This window comes from Hippopotamus amphibius, chromosome 10 (assembly GCF_030028045.1).
Source record: "Hippopotamus amphibius kiboko isolate mHipAmp2 chromosome 10, mHipAmp2.hap2, whole genome shotgun sequence".
Lineage (NCBI taxonomy): Eukaryota > Metazoa > Chordata > Mammalia > Artiodactyla > Hippopotamidae > Hippopotamus > Hippopotamus amphibius.
In genome coordinates, this window is record NC_080195.1 from 5,336,838 (window position 1) to 5,357,800 (window position 20,963).

At 43.5% G+C, this 20,963-nt stretch overlaps 1 protein-coding gene across 3 annotated transcripts; it reads right to left on the reverse strand.

Annotated features, from left to right (window-relative positions):
• Positions 1-1,473: 1,473 nt before the first annotated feature.
• Positions 1,474-19,600, reverse strand: LOC130830267 (zinc finger protein 705A-like). Of its 3 annotated transcripts, XM_057697399.1 has the most exons (10): positions 19,429-19,600; positions 16,900-17,059; positions 13,148-13,429; positions 12,797-12,867; positions 10,849-10,935; positions 9,125-9,251; positions 8,347-8,442; positions 7,780-7,859; positions 6,977-7,166; positions 1,474-1,587 (listed from the first exon to the last, which is right to left on the reverse strand). In XM_057697399.1, the coding sequence occupies exons 5-10, from the start codon at positions 10,858-10,860 to the stop codon at positions 1,574-1,576; spliced, it is 519 nt and encodes a 172-aa protein (XP_057553382.1). In that variant the 5' UTR covers positions 10,861-10,935; positions 12,797-12,867; positions 13,148-13,429; positions 16,900-17,059; positions 19,429-19,600; the 3' UTR covers positions 1,474-1,573. The 3 variants fall into 3 exon arrangements, with proteins under 3 accessions (XP_057553382.1, XP_057553381.1, XP_057553380.1); XM_057697398.1 differs by lacking the exon at positions 1,474-1,587 and having other exon boundaries at positions 5,552-7,163; XM_057697397.1 differs by lacking the exon at positions 1,474-1,587 and having other exon boundaries at positions 5,552-7,166.
• Positions 19,601-20,963: the final 1,363 nt, after the last annotated feature.

Here is a 20,963-nt window from a genome sequence, read left to right on the forward strand (position 1 = left end):
CTGCAATATCATATTTAGAATATATATTAAAAGTTTATTTATTGGGTGCACCACGCAGCTTGCGGGATCTTGATTCCCTGACCAGGGATTGAACTTGGGCCACAGCAGTGAAAGCGCCAAGTCTTGACCATTGGACCACCAGGAAACTTCAAAAGTTGATTTTAGAAATGTATCACAGCTCGTTTTTTAACGAACCAGCAGAATGGAAAAATAAATATGTTATTTAAAAATTTATGCATGATTTACATTACTGATTTGTGTGATAATATGTGGATTTTTATGTTCCAGGCATATAAAGGATAAAATATGTCTTTTAAATTCTGTCTTAGGGTCTGTCATCTACCGACGTTTCCTGCTAGGCTCATTCACACACTGCAGACTATCGACGTACAGAGGAAACTCTTCCAAAACAATCGAAATAAAAAAATTATGTAAAGTGAAAAATGTACATTGAAATATAACCAACTATTATGAAATTTAAAATCAATAGTATTAACCCAACAAATATTTTTATGGTACGTGTCAAATATTGTAGATTAAGATAGTCTAGTTAATAGTAATACGAACATTCAAATAAAGTGCTCTTTACCAGGAAATGATATATTTAAAGTATACTAGAGTGTGAATCTCTTAACATTTCAAATGAGAACATTAACCAGTACTAGGAATTCTTCATAGATATAAGGTGGTAATAATAATTTTATTATGTGGAAAATTAAGAGACAAACTGTTAACTTCAGATAACCCATTCTTTTGCAAATATACACTTTTTAAAAAGTTAATCAGCACAGAGGATTTATAGGGCAGTGAAAATACTCTGTGTGACATTATAGTGATGGATACATGTCATTATCCGTTTGTCCAAACCCACAGAATGTGCAGTTCCCAGAGTGAACCCCAGTGTAAACTGTGGACAGCGGGTGAGGGTGATGTGCTATTCTGGCTCATCCTTAGTAACAAAGGTACCCTCTGGTGGTGGTGTTGCTAAGGAGGAGGCCGTGCATGGGTGGGGCAGGGGGAAGTGGGACATCTCTGTATCTTCTTCTCAATTTTGTTGTAAACCTAAAACTGCTCTAAAAAATTCTCTTAAAATAAAAAGTTAACCAGAAGACGCCAACACTTTGAGAAACATCACTTAATTTGTTGACTAAACAATACCTCACACAACTTTTATATAAATATTACTGAGACTCTTAGAAAGCATTTCATTAAAATTTTATTAACATCACATATCTTTCAAATTCTAACATATTAGTAACGTAAAGTAGAATATATTAATAGTACTTCATAATTTGATAGTAAAGTATCATTACTTTTAATTACTCCATAATTCAGTATTAATAGTATAAGCACAGATTATATAATGTTAGTGAAATTGAAATTTATGTTTACCATTAAAATATTCCATTATAACTTCATGTTTTTGTTAATTACCATATCGTCAGTATTGCAATTATTATTATTTAAATTCACCCTTCTGCTGAACATCTTCTCATTGGTTTTTCTTTTGAATTCCAGACATGACTGCAGTCCACCTATCAGCGAATCCTGCTGTTCTAAACTCTGAGGGCTCTCACTGCCTGGCGGCTGCGGGAAGAAATATAACTTTGTTTTCACCTCAAATGTGATTCCTAAACCATTTTAATTAAAGCAAGTTTTAAAATGTGAAAACCTGTAAGAATATTCTCCTTATCAAGTGCAGTGGAACTTGAATTTAACTATAGTTCTTATTCAATTCCAAGATGCTTTTCAGAATGCTTCACATGCGTGTGTTGGTCACTTCTCTCTGGGCTAGTTTTCCCCAAAGGACAGCTGTACAGTTTGTCTGCAGGAACTAATAAACTGAGTAAGGGGGACCTTTGAATATTAAATGTAGTGGTGATATTAATCTTCCAAGTACAGCACAGTTATCACCCAGGGGTTGCTTTCCCATATGGAAAAGACTAGAAACCAGGTGATAGTTCTCCTTGCTGTAGTTATGGCTGATTTACTCATAGGACTGGCGGGGCTCTGGGTTCTGTGATGAGGAGGACCACAGAGCAGTGGATAAGGGGGACCCATGTATTCAAATGGCTTTTCTCTGCTTTGGCAACACTAGAACCAGTTTTAGAGACAGTCTACATCTTATTAAATATCTCACATATTTAAATTTAGGAATCTCCAGGTCTTAACACATGTCTTATGGCGGAACTTCTCAGAGTTGTTGAGGACCTGCTTGCTTATTTGGGAGGTATTGTTCATGTGTAATTGGAGTGTAGAAAATCCTGGTTCCCATGCACCATCTGAGGACACAGAGGTAGGTGACAGAGGTATTGGTTTTCATTTCCTGTGTGGAGAACAGCAGTGAGAGGCCTCCCCAGTAACATGACCAGAAACGTAGAAATAAAGTGCTTCATACAAATTCATCGTGATAGACATTTGTTTTATTGCTGTTACATGAACTGCTACCTCTCAAAAATGTTTTAAGATGATACAAGCTTGCCTTGGAGATATTGTGGGTTCAGCTGCAGACAACAGCAAGAAGTGACATTGCAATAAAGCAAGTCACGTGAAATTTTTGGTTTCCCAGTGCATATAAAAGTGATGTTTACACTATGCTGTAGCCTCTTAACTATGCAATAGCATCATGTCTAAAAAATGTACAGACCTTAGTTAAAAATGCTTTATTGCTAAAAAATGCTAAACATCATCTGAGACTTTAGTAAGTCTTGTAGTAACATCACTGATCACTGATCACAGATCACAATAACCAATACAATAATGAAACATTTCAAAATATTGCAAGAATTACCAAAATGTGACACAGAGGGAAGAATGGCACTGATAGACTTGATCAGTGCACGGTTGTCACACACCTTCAATTTGTGAAAAACTCAGTATGTGCGAAGCGAATAAAGTGAAGTGTAATAAAATGAGTACGCCTGTGTTTCAGCATCTTCATGTCAGACAAAGCTGACTGGTACTTCTGAAGACCGTCCGAGTCATCACAAATAAAAAAGTCTGAGGAAATATCACAGCCAAGAGAAGCTTTGGGAGCCATGCTGAGTGACTCAATGTGGTATACAGGATAGATTCTGAAATAGGAAGGGCAGACCTAGGGAAATCTGAATAAAGTGTGGACCCTAGTTCATAACATATCAATACTTATCCACAAATCGTGTCAAATACAGCACAGTAAGTGGTGCAAGACAGTAAGAGCAAGCAGCCAGTGAGGGGTCAGACAGAGCTGTCAACTTCCTGGCGAAGCTTTAAGGAAAACACCAACGCAGAGAAGATTTGCTAAGACTGGCAAAGTATTTTATGTGTGTGGGGTTTTTGTTTTTGGTTTTGGCTTTTTTGGCTGCAGTTTGTAAGGAGATACCTTTCAAATCACAAGATGACCACTAAGCTAACAGAACAGAGACGTCAGTGGCATTCATGACAAGACCTTTTACGGGAAGGGTTCAGAAAATCAGTGAACAAACAAATAAGCCCAAACCACATAAAGTGCCAACAACAGATCCCAGGAAGGCAGGAGAATCTGATTTCTAGACACACTATAATATTCAAAATATCCAGTATTCAACAAAAAAATTATGAGTCATGCAAAGAAACAAGAAAGTACACCCTATCCTCAGGGAGAAGAAAAAGAAAATTAACAGATACTGTCCCTGACGGAGCGCAGACATTGGACTTTCTAGGCAAAGGCTTTAAACAAGTGTCGCAGTGATGCTCAGAGAACTAAAGGAAACCAGGCAAATGTTGCTTCACCAAATCAAGACTTCCAATAGAGAGAAATTATAAAATGGAGTCAAATAGAAATTCTGGAGTTAAAAGTTACTATGGGCTTTCATCTATATGCTCTAGGTGATATAAAATACTAATAGGGGGTTCCGACATCAGATCTGAGCAGGCAGAACAATCAGTGACTATGAGGGAAAAAAGCAGTTGAGATGATCAAGCAGTGTTTTATAAATGAGTCAGAGATGGCCCTTGAATACTGCGCTTGTTATTTACATCTTCACAGGAGACCGGGCCCATTAGCTCAAAGGTCCACCAGTGCTAAATTTAAATTTTTATATACTGAATTGTTTTAAACACAGCTCAAATTAGTAGGTTTTTAACCATGTAGAGCCTGTCTGCTGTGCAGGCTGTCGTAGACTCTAGCCATGTGTAGTAATAATACAGATCTATTATATTTTTAAGTGATATGAAATATTTCAATACAAAAATGAGATAAGGAAGACTGGTGTACTCAGATCTCAGTTTATAAAAAATATTCTCTATTTGCAAACACAAAGTGCCTACTACCTACAGTAACAATGTGGTGTATACACTATCAACTCATTAGTAGCATTCATTATAACTTTAAGATAAAGGCACTAAGCTTACTTCCACCTCAGAATTGAGGAACCAGCCACAGAAAAGTTCAGAAACAAGGTCTCATGGGCTGTGACAGTGGCAATAAGAACCCATGGGGTCTGTCTGTCTCCAAGATCTGAACTTCTGCTCACTAGTTTGTTCCCTTTACCGCTTGGTCACACTTCCACGTGTCCCTGCCTGATCACAGCTGACCCCCCTCCAGCCAGAGCACCAAGATGTTGAGTTCTAGTGGCTCATCATCCTCGTACACGACTCAACTGTTTCCACCCTAGCTGAATGGAATCATCACTTGTTGAGGGTTTTTGTTGTTGTTGCTGTTGTTTTGTGTTTTTAAGTTATGATGTGTCAGTTTCACCCCAAGATGTGCCTGTCCAGCTGTGATTTGGGGCTTGTGCCAGTTTGGAAAGAGCACAGATCAGCTGAGTTATCTCTTGAGAGCACTTCCCCTTGAGGTTTAGGTTCAGTATTGGAGTTCGCTGATGGACAATACATTCCCAAGCCCTGGGAGCAAAGCAGGGGAGACCTCCTTTGAGACAACTTTTATTTTGCTTGCAGAAAAGAACATGAAGTTAATGATAAGATGGGCTTATGTAGTGTCTGATAGGTTAGGGGATACTATATCGCTGGGGTCTTCTTTTCAAGACTGCTGTGGGGGCAGGGGCAGGGGTGGTGGAGGGCAAAGCAGTGGCTCTGCTTGGGAAGCAAGTAGCTGCATAACTCAGGATGCGCCTGAATATGATGTGGGATGGGGCCATACAATGAACTCCTGCACCCAGTTAGTTCAAATCAGAGGCTTCCTGGAAAAATGCAAGGAGTCTTCTTGGTCTGGGACAGCAGAGCTGCCTGTCTCTCTGGCCCCACAGAGCTGCCCAGGGGCAGAGACACGCTAGCACTACGCAGTGGTTTACACTAGATATCCACAATTCTGTCTGCACCGTAGGCCGGGGTCACGGCACACTGAGAAACCAGCCAGTGGGGTGAAGGTTCCTGTTGAGTCACCACCCGGGCAAGGATGGGGATGGCTCATGTTGCTGGGAAGCTGGAATGAGTAGAGCTGAGATGTGTGGAGGGAGCTGTTGGGAAGGGGAGACTCAGAGAGGGGGGTTGAGTCTCCCCAACACACCATGCACCCAGGGCTGTGTATCTGCAGCTGCATGAAGAACATGGCAGCTTCACCAACAGACTACACTTCTCAGCAACAGACTTTATTGTTTAAATATTTACAAATAATCATCTATTGAAAAAAAGTTTGATTTCTTACAAAATTGTGCATTCAGTATTCCCAGATCACTTTACTATCAATATCTTGCATTTATATATCAGATTTTTCTCCATAGTTCTCTCAAAGTCTGGAATTATTTGCTAAATTGTAGGTAAAAGGCTCTTTTAAAGGGTTTTTCACCCCCTAAACTTAGTTTTCTAATGTGAAATATAGACGAAGTTTTCTCCACTTTGATTGTAGGATCGCTGTCTCCTCAGTGTGGGAACCTTAATGTTGACTATGAAATGAGATTACTGAAGACATTCCTTCTTTCCTGACACTGAGAGTGTTCTGTACAGTCTGATCCACACGTGTACCACAACTGTGGCTCTGTGAGTAAAGGATTTCTCATGATTTTTCACTGAATCATTTCTCCAGGATGAATTACTTGGTATTCATCAAGAGCCTTCATCCTCGTACTTCCTGATGTAGTAGTTATTCCTTCACTGAGTTTTCTCATGCACATCAAGACTGTGCTTGGCTGAATGTCTGTTCACAGTGATTAGATCTAGGGGCTCTCCCAAGTGAAGTTTGCTCATGTTACGTAACCATGAATTACAAATGAAGGCATTTTCACATTGATTGCAGGCCTGGATTCTCCCTGGTGCAAGTCCTCTAGTGTGTTTACAGTTTAGAGCTGTTGTTATCACTTACAGCATGAGTTCTCACGTCATCTATGGTTCATACCACTGACTGAAGGTTTTGCCACATAAATGCCACACATATGGACTCTTCCATATACATTTGCACACGTCAAGCTGAGTAAGGAAAACTGAAGGATCTTCCCCATTGATTACAGGGTTTTCTTTGATGTGAGTCCTCTGGTGTGTTTAAAAGTTAAAGCTATGGTTGAAGTCTCACCCACGTTCGTTACATTTATAATACCACGTCATCTAAGGTCAGAATACTTACTGAAGGCATCCATAATTTTCTCTCCATTGTGGGTTCCCTCATGTCGTCTAAGGGCAGAACACTGACTGAAGGATTTACCACAGAGGTGACATTCATACGGTTTCTCTCCAGTGTGAGTTCTCTCGTGTCGTCTAAGAGCAGAACACTTACTAAAGGCTTTCCCACAGAGTGGACACTCATATGGCTGCTCTCCAGTGTGCGTCCTCTCATGCTGTCTGAGGTTAGAGGACTGACTAAAGGCTTTCCCACAGAGATGACATGTATACGGTTTCTCTCCAGTGTGAGTTAGATTGTGTTTTCTAAGGTCAGAGCTTTGAATAAAGGCATTCCCACAGATATGGCATTCATACGGTTTCTCTCCAGTGTGCGTCATCTCATGTCTCCTAAGGCTAGAGCAATTACTAAAGGCTTTCCCACACAGGTGGCACTCACATGATTTACCTCTACTGTGGATCTGCTTATGTTGATTAAGGTCCGATTGGTCACTAAGGGATTTCTGACACTGTTTGCCGATATAGGGTGTCTTTTCCGTGTGAGTTAACAAATGTTGACTCAAAGTGGACCTATGAATGAAATCTTCTCCCAAATCATTACATTCACAGGGATCCTCTGGAGTGTGAGATGATGTCTGCTTTTGGGAAGGAGAGGGAAGGCTGTTAACGGTTCGTCCACATACATTCATACATTCCCTTCTCTACATACAAATCTAAAACAAATCATTCAGTGAGAGTCTCCATTTAAAATCTTTCCAACAGGGGCTTCCTAGGTGGCGCAGTGGTTGAGAATCCACCTGCCAATGCAGGGAACACGGGTTCGATCCCTGCTCCAGGAAGATCCCACATGCCACGGAGCAACTAAGCCTGTGCGCCACAACTACTGAGCCTATGCTCTTAAAAAACAAAAAACAAAAAACAAAAAACTTTCCAACATTACCTGCATACACACAATGTATTACTCCCTGCATACACAAGACTTTTTCTTTATAGCATCCCAGCTGCAAGCTTACAGGTTAATTTTGAAGATAGCAATATGCTTCAGAGACTCAGCATATAAGCAATATTTATGCAGTTGCCCCCCTTTTTAAGATCTGAGGTTATGGTTTTGAGCTCAGGTTAATTTCTTCACTAAATTCAAACCATCCATAACTTTCTGCTCAGAAATAGCTTAATACTGTGCTTGACTGCTAACATCCCACTGCTAGGTCCTTAGTTTGGATGACCAGGGTTAACACTCAGGGAACTTACCACTGGGATGAGTGTAGATGTGTCCTTCCTGCTGATATGCTGTGTGGCCAACATTTCTTCTTTAAGGGCACTTTCCCTGCCTCAAATAATTGAAAAAAAAAAATTAGAATGGCATTAGGGGAATGAAAATGTTGAAAAGGTCCAAGACCTTTATGAGTATGTTTCAAAAATTGGGACTTCAATGGGGAATGCGCTAGGAAATAGAAACACATTATAGGGCACTGACAATTAGTAAAGATTTTCAGGACTGAAATATGAAAATATTAAAATGGAGATGAGATTTTGGCTAGGTAGAGAGAGGGAAAACCTTCAAAGGGGAGGATAAGAACAAGAGTTATTATGTGAAAGCTTAACTCTCCCCAAAGCCAAAAAAAGATAATGGCAAGAGGACACATGAATGTAACTGAAATACGTAAGTAATAATATCTGAAGAATTTTGCCCCAATGTCCTTCACCTACATTTCAGAAAATATCACTCACCCAACAAAATCTTCAGTTGATGTTTCCAAGTACATACTCACTGACTAGGCACCTCCTCATATTGAAGCACTGGGCCCCACTGCATACCTGGACTGTGGCTTTGGAAAAATCCTCTTCCTTCAATCCACAGCTCTTCACCTTGCTGCAACTGGAAAATCACATCTGATTTGCAATGCTGACACCCTGTTCATGGAAAAAAGGTGGACTTTGAGTTCTGTATTAATAAAAGTGCAGTATCATCAAGTTCAGGACAGGCTACTGAGAAAGAATAAGGAGACCACTGAAGTTCAGCCCAGGCAACAAAACCATGAACAGAGAAAACACTGAAGTACAGATCATGTAACCAAAATAGTGAAGACCTCTGGATGGTGATGTCCATGGCCACGTTTGAAGACAGAGCACAGACTCTTCATTCTTTACAAGAATGGAGAAATGAAACGTCTCCACAGTGGTTGAATATTATTTTCAAACAGACGCCAATAAACATAAGTTCCACAAGAATAATCAAGGTTTTGCTGTTTTCTCTAGTCTGCTGTCAAGCCTCAGCATAGTGGCTAGAGCAGAATATTTAGAAAATATTTACTGACTTTATTTTTGCATTCAAAAATATTCATTGAGTTCCCAGGTCTGTTCTGAGTGTTAGAGGTTGAGTAGCAAGACACATTAAAATGTGGTCAAGATTATGTTTTTTAGTGGGGTGACAAACTAGATGTAAGGAATATATTAAAGAAACGACTCTCTTTCATGTAGGTCTATGGAAGAATCAGGACAGAGTGGAGGGAGGATGCAGAAGCTGTTCTACTTACTGATTGCATCAATGAATACCTGCCTGCCTGTCCACACACATACATGTCGCCAGACTCACCCACGGAGACCAGATGACTCATGTTCTCCAGCATCACGTCTCTAAACAGCGTCCTCTGGGACATGTCCAGCAGGGCCCACTCTTCCTGGGTGAAGTCTATTGCTACATCATCGAATGTCACTGATTCCTAAACATGGACATGGGGTTTAGACAGAGCTGTCCCTACTACTGTCCAGAGCAGGAGGGTGGATACGGCAGCACCAGGAAAGGGGCGGAGAAGCTGGGTGTACAGAAATATCAAACAGAGTTTGGGGTTCCTATCAGTTCATTCTCAGTGCTGAGCTGGCATCTGCTTTTCAATACAGCACAGAGATATACACAGTCTGAATTAATAAAACTTTATTATCAAGGAATATCACATGAAGTGTCGTGTAACAAAAAACTGGTAATTACGCGTTCAGACATGTGATTAAAAGTTGCACTCGAAAATTCAAAGCACTCTCTTCCTGATTAATTTCCACAAAAAAAAAAAAAAACCAAAAACTTATAGACACACCCAAGACAAACAATAACTATGATTTGCCACTTTTAAGCCATAACTATGTTTATATCATTCCCCTAAATGAACTTCAGACTCTTCATCTATTAAGTGGTTTAATAACCTGTTAGAGTATTCAAAGAGCCAATGAAGTAATGGAAGAAGTTCTTCCTATTTAAGTAAACGTGTATTAAATACAAGCCTTAGCCTATTACTTACTAAAATGTCTGCGAACCTTGAAACCATCTCCAGCATTCTTCAGAAATGAACAGGTTTCATACAGAACTTGGTATCAACAGGCGTGGCGTTGCTGAGTGCTGCGGCATTTGGGGTTCATAGTAAGGTGTGGGGTCAGATGGCTCAGCAGCACAAGCCGGGGGCTCGGGGGTGGCTGTCCTGAAGGACAGACCCAGCCTGACCATCCCTTGGTTGGAGGACCCCCCGCTCTCAATTTCCTCTGGCACCTCAAACACCAGTCATCCCTGTCTCCTTTCTTTAGCTTGTCTCTGCTAAAGGGCAACAGAAGCCTGTTGATTGGTTTTGGTCTATCTAGTTCCTCAAAGCTTTCCACATGGTCTTACACTTTACTCTACCCCAATCCTCCTGAATGTAGAGCCACAGTTAAGGAAATAATACTCCCTATACATTAGTTCCAGTTACCAAATATGAAAAAAAGGGGTTAATTTTCTTTTTAAGAAGTTCCTAAAAGAACAAATATATTCTGCCAAAACTTATAAATTGGAAAAAAAAAGAATGACTCCTCACGCCTCCTCCGGCCTTGGCTTCTCTCATGCTGCCTTCACAGCTCACAGCCCTCACAGGACCTGTGAAGGCTGGACTGAAGAACGCACTGATGAGACCTTGGCCTCCCTGCTGGACTCCTCCCTCAGCTCTCTTCACCACAACCTTAGACCATGATAGCCAATAACATGATTAACGTGTGAACTATTCCCCAACGAGACCATGGACGGATTAGAGAAAGAAAACTTCTCTCACCTCTTCTGTAAATACACAAGCTTAATGGAGGGTGGAATAAATGAGTGTGATGTTAGGGAGGATACTCGTTATTGAGGAGTTCCTGACCCATGACAGCCATGCCATAGTCCTGGGAAGATCTCACCAGAGCTCAGACCCCTGAGTATGTCTTTACTGCACTTAGAGCATCCATGCAAGTAAGAGAGGCCTGTCCATCTGTTGTCAGCAGCAGTGTGTGCAACTTCAGTAGAAAGAGGCATTCCCTACTCACCAGTGGCTGCATTGTCAATAGCTCTGCCGCCAGCAGTCTTTCTCTGCGTTTTCACTCACAGACAGTTCAGGCACTAAGCAGGCGAAGCTGAGAGTGGAGAAAGAGGCTGTGAGACTCCAGTCCTGTGTGCACTTTCATGAAGCCCAAACCTTCGCCTGGGTGTGACTCCCAGTGTAACCAACAAACTCTATGGGAAGTTTGTTGCAGTACACACTCTATTGGAAACACAGAGGACTCTACACCTCTCCTAGAGCCAAAAGTAAGAAGAATTCATAGCTGTTAATTAAAAAACATAGAAATACAGATAACTTATGGGCAAGAACATCAAAAGTATTGCACTTGCTATGTTAATTAGTCGCTGGTATCCAGAGTTATCCAATTCTCTCCCTGACTCCAAACCACAGTGACCCGACTCGTGCACATGTGGACTTTGGTTTCCCCCTGTAGGTAAGCCCTGTGGAAATCCTCAGGCACTAAGCAGTGGTTCTCCAGCACTCATGGCAGCCCTCTGGAACCTCACGCCCTTCCAGATCTCCCGTAACTCTTTCAGTTCTGTCCCCCACAGACCTTCTAGTCAAGCTAGGAGTCTAATTTTAGGATGGAGTTAATTTAAGAACTTACTCCATTTGCAGGAACCCTGGCACCCACCCTGCCAGCCTAGTCCTCAACATCCCCTGCACAAGAAAGCAGCAGGAGTGCACAAGTCATAGAGCTACTGTCGTCAAGGATGTCTCAATTCTGTGTGTCAAGGATGGCTGGGGTTTAGGAGGAAATCTAGTTACCTCCATCTGTTTTCTTACTAAAGGGGTAGCTGAAATCCTTGAAATCCTGTTCTGCATTAATCTTAATTAGCTGCAATATCCTTGCATTTCATTATACACAACACACATGGATATGTACATGTATATACATATATATGCACACAAATGTGTGTGAGACACACAGAGAAAGCATTTATAAAGTGTAAATTCTCCCCTAAAATACCAACAGTAACTAAATATATTTCATGGAAAGATGATGATAACGCATCGTAAACAAAAGTAGGATTAACTTACCCATTTGTACCTGAGGGCCAGAAAAAGAAGATAATATGCTTGTATCAAACACGACTCAGTGCTTGGATATTTACATATATTCACTCATTTAGTCCTTATAATAAACCTGGCGATTTGTTTGTTTACCAATATAACAAATGACACACACAGAAGAGGTTCAAAAAATTTAATCATATAACAAAGCCACAGCTAGAAATGACACATCTATAATTTTAACTTTGTTCTGCCTGTCTCCAACGCTCAAATTCCTTACAAATTACACACCACATCCAGGTTTTACCTGGAGTCCTACCCTGGTGCCTGCAGCCTGGACAAGTTCATCACCTGCCTGCCACAGAAGGTAAGAAGAGGGTCCAGGACAAGGTTGTGTTGGGAGAGTAGTGGAGAGAAGTCACTTTCCTCGAAGATCCATGACTCTGAAATCTCACAGTTGTGTAGTTCCAGACTTGCGGGGACTGGGGATGTTTGGTGATTGGGAATTGCCTCGAGCATAGAACATGCAACTAGAGTTTAGTTTGGTGAGGGCACCTCTTCCCAGCTTCCTTAATTAAAGCTGGAATGATTCAGAAGGCTTTCTGCTTCGGATCACATAGAGCCCCACACTCAGTGACTAGAACCGTGACCCCATGTGTCTCTGGAAGAGACGCCTCAAAACTGGGCCTCTCCCTGCAACACCCCGACATTCCGACGATCCAAGGACCAAAATCAACTGCCTTCAACGTGAATCAGGGAGTGGAACGACTGAGATTCAAGCGCCTGGATAACATCAGAGTTCCAATGGGTCACCATATACACCCACTCCAAGGAGCCCAGCATGGTTCTGGGTAAGAACTGCCAAGCCAGGTTTACAGCAGAGACCTGCAAGCATTTTCCCAAATAGAGTCCATACATACCCTGTAAGGTGTCAAGTACGTGTCTCCATAATGCGGAATGTTCAACTAGCATCTTCCAAAGCTTACAGACTCTGCAGACGGAGAAAACGGACATTCATCTCTGGAACTGAGGTGAGGCTGTGGTTTCACCTCCGAGCCCCTGCTGTCCTCCTCTGAGACCACAAGGTCAGAAAGCAGTTGCTGCCCTGCTCTAGCTGTGCTCTAAGCTCTTATCCCAATATTCTCCCTTTTAGTGCACTTGGACTGGGTCCTATGTTCTACACCCCTCAAACACCTGCCTCTACCCCAAGCTTTGAGGCAGCTGCTCTTCAGGATAGTGAGGACACCCCTCCCCCAGACATTGGTCCATACCTGGAAATTTGAATCTTCTCTGTAACACACAGGAAGGAGAATATCTTCAGCATCACAGAGACAAGTAGTGCCAGGGTGGTTCTCAAGCTTTGCTCTCTGCCTGCTGTGTGCCTGTACTCTGATGAGGAACTGGAATCTTCTAGGGTGAGTTGAGGGGACTGAGGATCTGCAGGGTTATTTAAATGTCTGGGGGTGGAGGGTGATAGCTGGATTCTGGGTACTGTTTCCACTTCTTTTCCTCTGTGAGTCACCCAGCAGGGAGGACAGTACTTTCAATCAGATCTGAAAGAAAAGCCCCAGATTAATGCAAGGATCTGATAACGGGGGAAAGGTAGTCAATATCTATGATGGTTCACAATGTCCAAGGATACTCCATGAACATGGTTTACCTACTGACTTATCAAGAGCATGTGGGAGAATCCAAGGAGAAGAAAGCCAGATCTAGAAGACTAACAAGGCATTGTCCATGGGGTTATGTTAGGTTTTGACTTCAAGGCAGATTTAAATTGAAATGTAAAATAATTTTTTTACCTTTAGGATTTTTCTTCTAAGGACATACAGGGATCTCCAGGGAGCCTCTCTGCACATGAAGCAGAACAGCCTGTGAGTGGGAAGGAATGCACCTGGGCATCACTGTGCTCTGCGCACGCTTCCAAATGGAGGCATCCAAGGTCATGAGAGGATGAGAACTGTAAATAAAAGCAGCCCCTCGGGAGCTGATCTTTCTTAGATTATGGAAAACCTCAACTAGGTCCCACAAACTTTCCAAATGTCCTGTGTTAAGCAGTCATTTCTTTGAGCCAAGAAGAGTTCCTGCTATTTTTCTCCAAACTATCACCATGAATTCATGTGGCTTAAGAAGAACTCAACTCAATGAAAACAACTTGGAAAAAATAACCAAACTTACTATTAAAAAGGCTAAAGCATAAGAGAGGTTGGAGTGAAAAAGAAACTGAAAATTAATATTCAAGGAGCAGAATATTCTTTGCCTTGGAGCAGAACATCATTTAAAAATTATCCAATAATTTTAGTGATGGATAGACTACAAACTATTAAAAACCTTAATTAATAGGAATTCAAAGCATAATTACAGGAATTAAAGTAAGAGGTTATAAGACAACAGAGGAAGGAAAACTGACTTGACAGAGCTCCAAAACTCCTAAAGTAAAATAAATAAAGATTTATTTAAAAATAAATAAGTAATTGAAGAGAAGAGACCACACTGGGAGATCTGAGAGAGGAAAACAGACAAGTGCTAAAAAGTCAATCATTTATGTGGATGACAGGCTTTAAAATGAGCAAAAGATAAAAGACTTAAGTAAGTAAGGATTAAGTAAAAACTACTGAAAGGACTAGAGACAAATAGAAAGCTGTGAAAGACAAGTCCGCAACCTATAAAATCCATGTACATGGTAAAGAGAACAAAGGAAATGATGTGACAAAAATAATGTTATGATTTAATTCAAAAAAGAAGAAAAAAAAGGAATACATAAAACAATGTAGTAGAGCAGACACAGAACGTAGAATGACGGTTGACAGGAGACGGGGAAGGAGGGAACCGGGAGCTATTTACTGTTTCATGGTTTTAGTTTCAGTTTTGTAAAATGAAGAGTTCTAGAGATAGATGGTGGTGGTAGTTTGGACAATAGTAAAATGGTTAAGAGGGTAAATGTTATGTTATGTGTATTTTATCACAATAAAAAAAACTGAAAAAAAAAAAAAAAGCTGGAACGCTCTCCAAGTTCCTTACATTTCTCTATTGTTCCAATACAGAAGTGAACCTCAAATTAATCAACCATTCGCTCACTGCTTGATTTGAGGTTGGTTTCTCCTGCCTCTTACAGTGATGTCAACCTGAACATCTTTACCTGGCATTCTTAATTAACAACGAGTTTATTACTGAGGGAGATTCGCAGAAGATGCATTCTAGTTGTGAGCTCATGTGTATTTTAAAAGTGAACAGAGATTGCCTGGTTGCTAACCCCCAGCATATTCTCATATGTTGTTCTATCTGCAACGTATGAGAATGCGCTTTTCTTTCATCATAGGAAGCAGGATTTTTCACTTTGGTTAATCTTACCAGTTAATCAGAGGAGATTAAGCAAGGGATTCCTATGTTATTATATCGTTGTTTCAATACTTTGCCTTCCCATGTCATATAGAGAGCTGTTCCCCTATATCCATACCTATGTCTCTGTGCACCTTCCCATGTCTATACAGGTATATCCATTTCTTTGAGCACTTTTGTGTGATGAGTGTCCATATGCTATGCCTGTTTTGGAGGAGTTTTTACAGCAAGTTACTATGAATTTCCTGCTTTATGTAGTTATACCAAACATCATGGCAGTTTTAAGAAGAGTTTCTGGCTCAGCTTTATTTTCTTGTCCACGGAGTGCTACATGTTACTGCATCTTCCCTTACACCATGGAGGATCTCACAGAATTCTTCACAAAGTCTATTCTAGGTAGAATGGGATCCAGCTCTGGCTCTGAATTGCTGTTTTTGAGTATCTACAGTTTACAAACACTCATACAATTAAACATCTTTCCCATCCTCTGATTTGTTCATAATTATTGCCCGCTTTTCATCTGGTATTTTATCCCCAGGCTTCCCGCCAGCCAGAGGAGGGGGATAACACCTCCAGCAGCCCCAGGGAGAGGTACTGGAACAGGGGTGACAGATGCTGAAGGTCCCAGGAGAAGCAGATGGCAGCCAGTACTTAGGGCTGAGAGCGCCTGGGCTTAGTGTTCCTGGTAGGGGAGCAGGGATTGGATCAAGGGCCTGGCCTGCCTTCCTGGGAGGCCCCGCTCCTGCAGACATCCAGGGATGGGGACGGAGCAGCAGGGAGGCCCCGGACCTGGGCTCCTCTCTTCCTGGAAAGTCTTGCCTGCAGATGATCTCCTAGGAGTCCTCGCTTTCACCTGTGCCCCACTTCCCGTGTTTCTTTTTCTCTCTTGCTGTTTGTTCTTTCCCTTCAGGGGACAGGTCTCAAGGAGCAGATCTAGGATTCTGATTCAATCCCCCCCAAGTCCCACCTGGGTATCTGGTCACTCATTCACTGAGGTCTATAGTCCATTCTCCCACCTCCTTCAGTTTCCTGTTGCTATTGCTCGCATCATAAAGACCTTTATTATTGATGTTAATCACCATCACTGTACTTATTACAACAATTATGATTTACTACTGTTGTTAAAAAACACTGAATCAGCTTTTTCTATCCATGCAGGTTATCGAGTTTACTGAAGGGGACTACAGAGGGTTCCACAAAATACATACATACACAGATGCTTTCAAGTCACTCCCAGTGCCCTTTCCAGAAACGAGTGTCCACAAACTTCCCAAGTTTCTCTCAGGAGGCCTGGAGTGGCCATTTTGACAGGAGAGATTGGATGAGGACATTCTGGCCTGCCTGAGCCTCTGGAAAACATTCTAAGTCATCCTGGGGACCAGCAACCATTTAAGCCTGCCTGCAAGGCCTGGGGAGGGAGTCCATGGGGGCCTGGCCCAAAGACAACTTTCCTAAGACCCCTCAGAGGCCCTGGAATAGACACAAGAGAACAAGTGTGGAAAGCTACAGAGAAGGTCCCTGCCGCCTGTAGGCTTTGCAGTATTTTCTAAGTGTGCCCAGAACCAGGCAACTGCTCACACTGCTCTACAGTCCTGCAAGCACAGAGGAGGTCAAGGAGGGACCATTCAGGTGCCCACCAACAGCCCCAGGATCAGAGGCAACATCTCAAAGTGTTGATACATACCTCCAGGCTGTAGGGTGGAGGAGATGGCCAAAAGTGCAGCAAGACAGTCTGGGCTGAGAAAGTGCTCTTGTTTTAGTGTTCAGAATAGGTGGAGCTCCAGAGGGCTGGGGGGCAGGGCATGGTCCCTGAGTCGGGCCTTCTTCCGCGGAGGCCAGATTCCCTGGAAGACACATACATGCATACTTAAACGAACATGTGTGTATATGTGTGTACGTCCAAAATGTAGAGACTTTATCCCCATTTATCCCAATGTTGAGACTTCACTACCCCCACTGCAACCATCAAATCTGACTTTATAATTAGCCTCAGAGAAAATTTTAGCTAAATGCAAAAGAGAATATATCAGATAGGCCGCATATGCTTACCACAGTAAGATAAAAATGAAAATAAACAATAATCAGACAGTACAAACAAAACAATCTGAAAGACAATGATAGTTTAAACAATAGGGTTACAATATAATCGAATGGCCACTGCCAATCAGTCACCATGACCATGAAGAATGAACATACCAACACCTGGAATAGGGCCATGGTTGTTGTCTGGAAAAAATGTTTAACTTTAAACACACTTAATAGAAACAGAGAGGACTTGAAAATGAACAAACCAGTTGTTCAACCTTATAGACCAATCCTTATAAAAGGAAACAAGAGTAAACTGACATGTCAAATTGTTACAAATTAAGAAGATATTAGTAAAAGTTAAAAGAAACACAAAAGATTAAAGAATAAAATGAAGAAACAGATTATTTGAGAGAAATCAACTAAATAAACATTTTGACAGTCAAATCAAGGAATTAAAAAAGACACATGAAAAGCTTATTCCTCAGGCAAGATCAGTCCTGAGATCACTCCTCAGTGTGGAGAACATGCCTTTCAGGGCTTTGAGTCAACATACCCCCTTCTATGCCACCAGCACACAAGGGAAGGAATTCACTAAGTGGCAAAGACAGTCCCCTGCTGCCCAATGAAACCACAGGGGTTCTGAAGCATTAAACAGGAGGTTAACAGGTGGGTTTTTCTGCCCATTTCTGCAGCATGCCCTCCCATCCTACAGAAGCCCACAGGTTCGTGGCAGCAGGCGGTGTGTGAGCTGGGTGACCTTCCTTCTCGGTCACAGATCCCCACGGTCTCCTCCTGTATCTGCTGAGCGCAGGGTCACCGCAGGTGAGGGTGGGAGGAGGTTCCCCCTCCTTCTGCTCCTGAGCGTCTCAGTCTCCCTCCTGTTCCTTGACCTTCATTCTTGTTCTTTCTTCCAGCTCCCTGCAGAGTTAAGTGCCCCCTTCTCCCTCCTCACTGGAGAGAGACTTCTGATCTATACTTAGTTTAAAAAGTCTGGGCCCTCCCTTATTGAGCAGCCTTGGGACTCCCTGCCTGTGCTGGAGCAGGCAAGCGGGTCAGCGGGAGGCCGGCGCAGAGGAAGCAGCACTGGCCTCCAGCAGTGACCTGGCCTGGATGACAGAGTGCAGGGTCTGCCCTTCTCACTCCTGCCTGCCCCTAAAAATCACATTTCCTATTCCTGAGCGAGAGCTGCTTCCTTTCATGATTTGAATCACAATAATCTCAAGTATTTAACTCCTCTTTTCCAGAACATCACATTAAAACTATCAAAAGATATGATATTAAGAAGACCTAATCAGTAGCCCTGGAGAACATGAATGGTCAGCAGTGGAAACTGCCCAGCAGTTTATTCACCACGAACAGAAGGGCTCTCTTCCAGCTAACCTTGAGGACCATCCAGCTCACTCTCGATCACCTTCAGAGACACGGCAAAGGGAATATATACTTGGCCGGAAACTTCAGCTCACAGCCAAGTTAACAGCTCATCCAAGAGGAAGAAGATGCATCTGGGGTCTACCTTGCTTTTGCCCCCGCTGCTACTGCTGGTCATAACTCCCCCCTCCTATTCTGTCCTCTTCCATCTCTCTGCTGATCCTCTTTTTGTCTACTTCTATGTAACCCCCTGCTGCCCAGGTCACTCTCCTTCACTTACTGTGTCTTTCCAAGCCCATGGGACCCACTCCCCCAGCCTCGACTTACCCCTGATTTTTCTACCTCACTCTGTCTCCCTGGTTCTTCCTTGATCCCTCCTTCCCCGTCATCCCCCTGTCCCACCTTCGCATTCACAGGAAGAGCACGCTTTCCAGGGGGGCCCCGGGAATGGAAACGCACCCCGACAAGCACGACCGTGGGATGGGATTCGAGACCACGGGGTGTCCCAGGACAGGGGCGGGGGAACGCCCCCAGCACGGGGCTCAGGGACCGCTCTGAAGAGGGACCGTGAAGCGGACGCCCGGGGAGCAGCAGGGCCGGGCCCCAGAACCCAGCGAGGATGCGGAAGGGGACCAGGAGAGGACCGGGGTCTGCAGAATCCAGGGTCGGGAGGAGGCGTGACGACCCGACGCCGCCCTCAAGGGCCGGAGAAAACACACCGAGAGGGACCTGACAAGGCGCTGGGTGCGGAGGGGAGACGGTGAAAAGAACCGAGGCAGAAAGGTCGGGGCGGGGACCCGCCGCGCAGCGATTTTACCGGAACAGAGGCGGTCCGGCCCCGGCGGCAGAGCGCCTCCCGACTAGGCGGGGCTCCCCGCGGGCGGGGACGGGGGCGGCCGCGGGGCCCCGGACTCCGGGTGAGGAGGACGCGGCGCTGACAACACCGACGCGCGACACTCACTCCAGGAAACGGGCCTTCAATCCAGGAGATCTGCTTCCGGGTCGGCAGGAAATGGCACTCTCCGGGGCGGGGCCACGGAGGAGGGGCTTGTGTGGGGGCGTGGCCTGTGCCCTCTGCCCCGCCCCAGGGCGTTTCCGGTCGGTCCGGGGCGCTGCGGTCGGCCGCTGAGGCTCCGCGCCCGCGGGAGCGTGTCGGGCGTCCGGCGTCCGGCGGGCGGCGCTGCGCGCGCCTCCCTTCAGGTTAGATGCTGACGGAGGTTTAAGGTAACGGCTTAGAGTTGTGAGGCCGCTGGTGTTAGACGCGGAGATCGTTCCTTCTCTAGAAATAGAAAATGATTTGTCTTAATATATTGTAAGTTCACATTCTTCTTTATGACCGCAGGTACCTGAAAGTATCCTTATTTATTGTTTTGACAGTGTTTTTTTTTTAAATTAATTTATTTAGTTATTTTGTTGGCTGTGTTGGGTCTTTGTTGCTGTGCGCGGGCTTTCTCTAGTTGCGGTGAGCGGGGGCTTCTCTTGGTTGTGGAGCACGTGCTCTAGGCGCGTGGGCTTCAGGAGTTGCCGCCCATGGGGTCAGCAGTTGTGGCTCACGGGCTCTAAAGCGCAGGCTCAATAGTTGTGGCGACTTGTGGCTTAGTTGCTCCACAGCATGTGGCATCTTCCTGGAGCAGGGATGGAACCCGTGTCCCCTGCATTGGCAGGCGGATTCTTAACCGCTGCGCCACCTAGGAAGCCCTGAAAGTGTTTTTAATTTGAAAAATGAGATTTTAATCTACGTGTTCATTTTCGGTTTCTGAATGTTTTATGTCAAGCGCGGATAATGAGGCTTGTAAAAAATGTGCTTTTCAGGAGATGTGTGGATTTTGCTTTTAACTAGTGAGAAATCTTTCTATTACTTCCAGGTACCTTTGATTGGAATGTCTCTTCTCTCACACGCACGTTAGGAAGCATAGTAAAACTCTATTTTCAAATTTCAGTTGCCTCGCTTACACCGTTAATATTTTCAGTGTGAAGTGTGTGAGTTACATCTCTTCTATCTTCTTTGTAAATGATGAAGTTCACGCGCTAGAGGGAATTTGGCAAAACTGAATTCTGGTTCTTCACGCTGCAGCAATGTCTCAAAAGATTATTTCCCTAGAAGAGCCCGTCTGATTTCCCCGTGACTAATACAAGTTTCTCCAACTTTTAAAAAATATGTTTTTTAAAAAAATATGAGATGTATGGACTCATGGGTTTAAATTCTAGAAGATAACGTTCCTTAGCCAGCGGAACAGTAAACACCTTGGGGTTCATATGGGGGGGGGGCGCCCCGCCCACCCACTGCTCCTCCAAATCTCCTGGACTGAGATCACCTGAGATCCTCTCAGGGCTGTGTGATCTGGACACAGT

Bases quoted from the DNA above. Each gene is read 5' to 3' on its own strand.
- LOC130830267 (XM_057697397.1), bottom strand. The intron at 8,443-9,124 runs GTGAGTCTGGCG...TTCCATGAACAG, and splicing joins GAGTCATCTGGTCTCCGTGG to GGTGTCAGCATTGCAAATCA. The intron at 7,167-7,779 runs GTAAGTTCCCTG...CCTTCCCAAAAG, and splicing joins CATCTACACTCATCCCAGTG to CAGACATCATCTCACACTCC.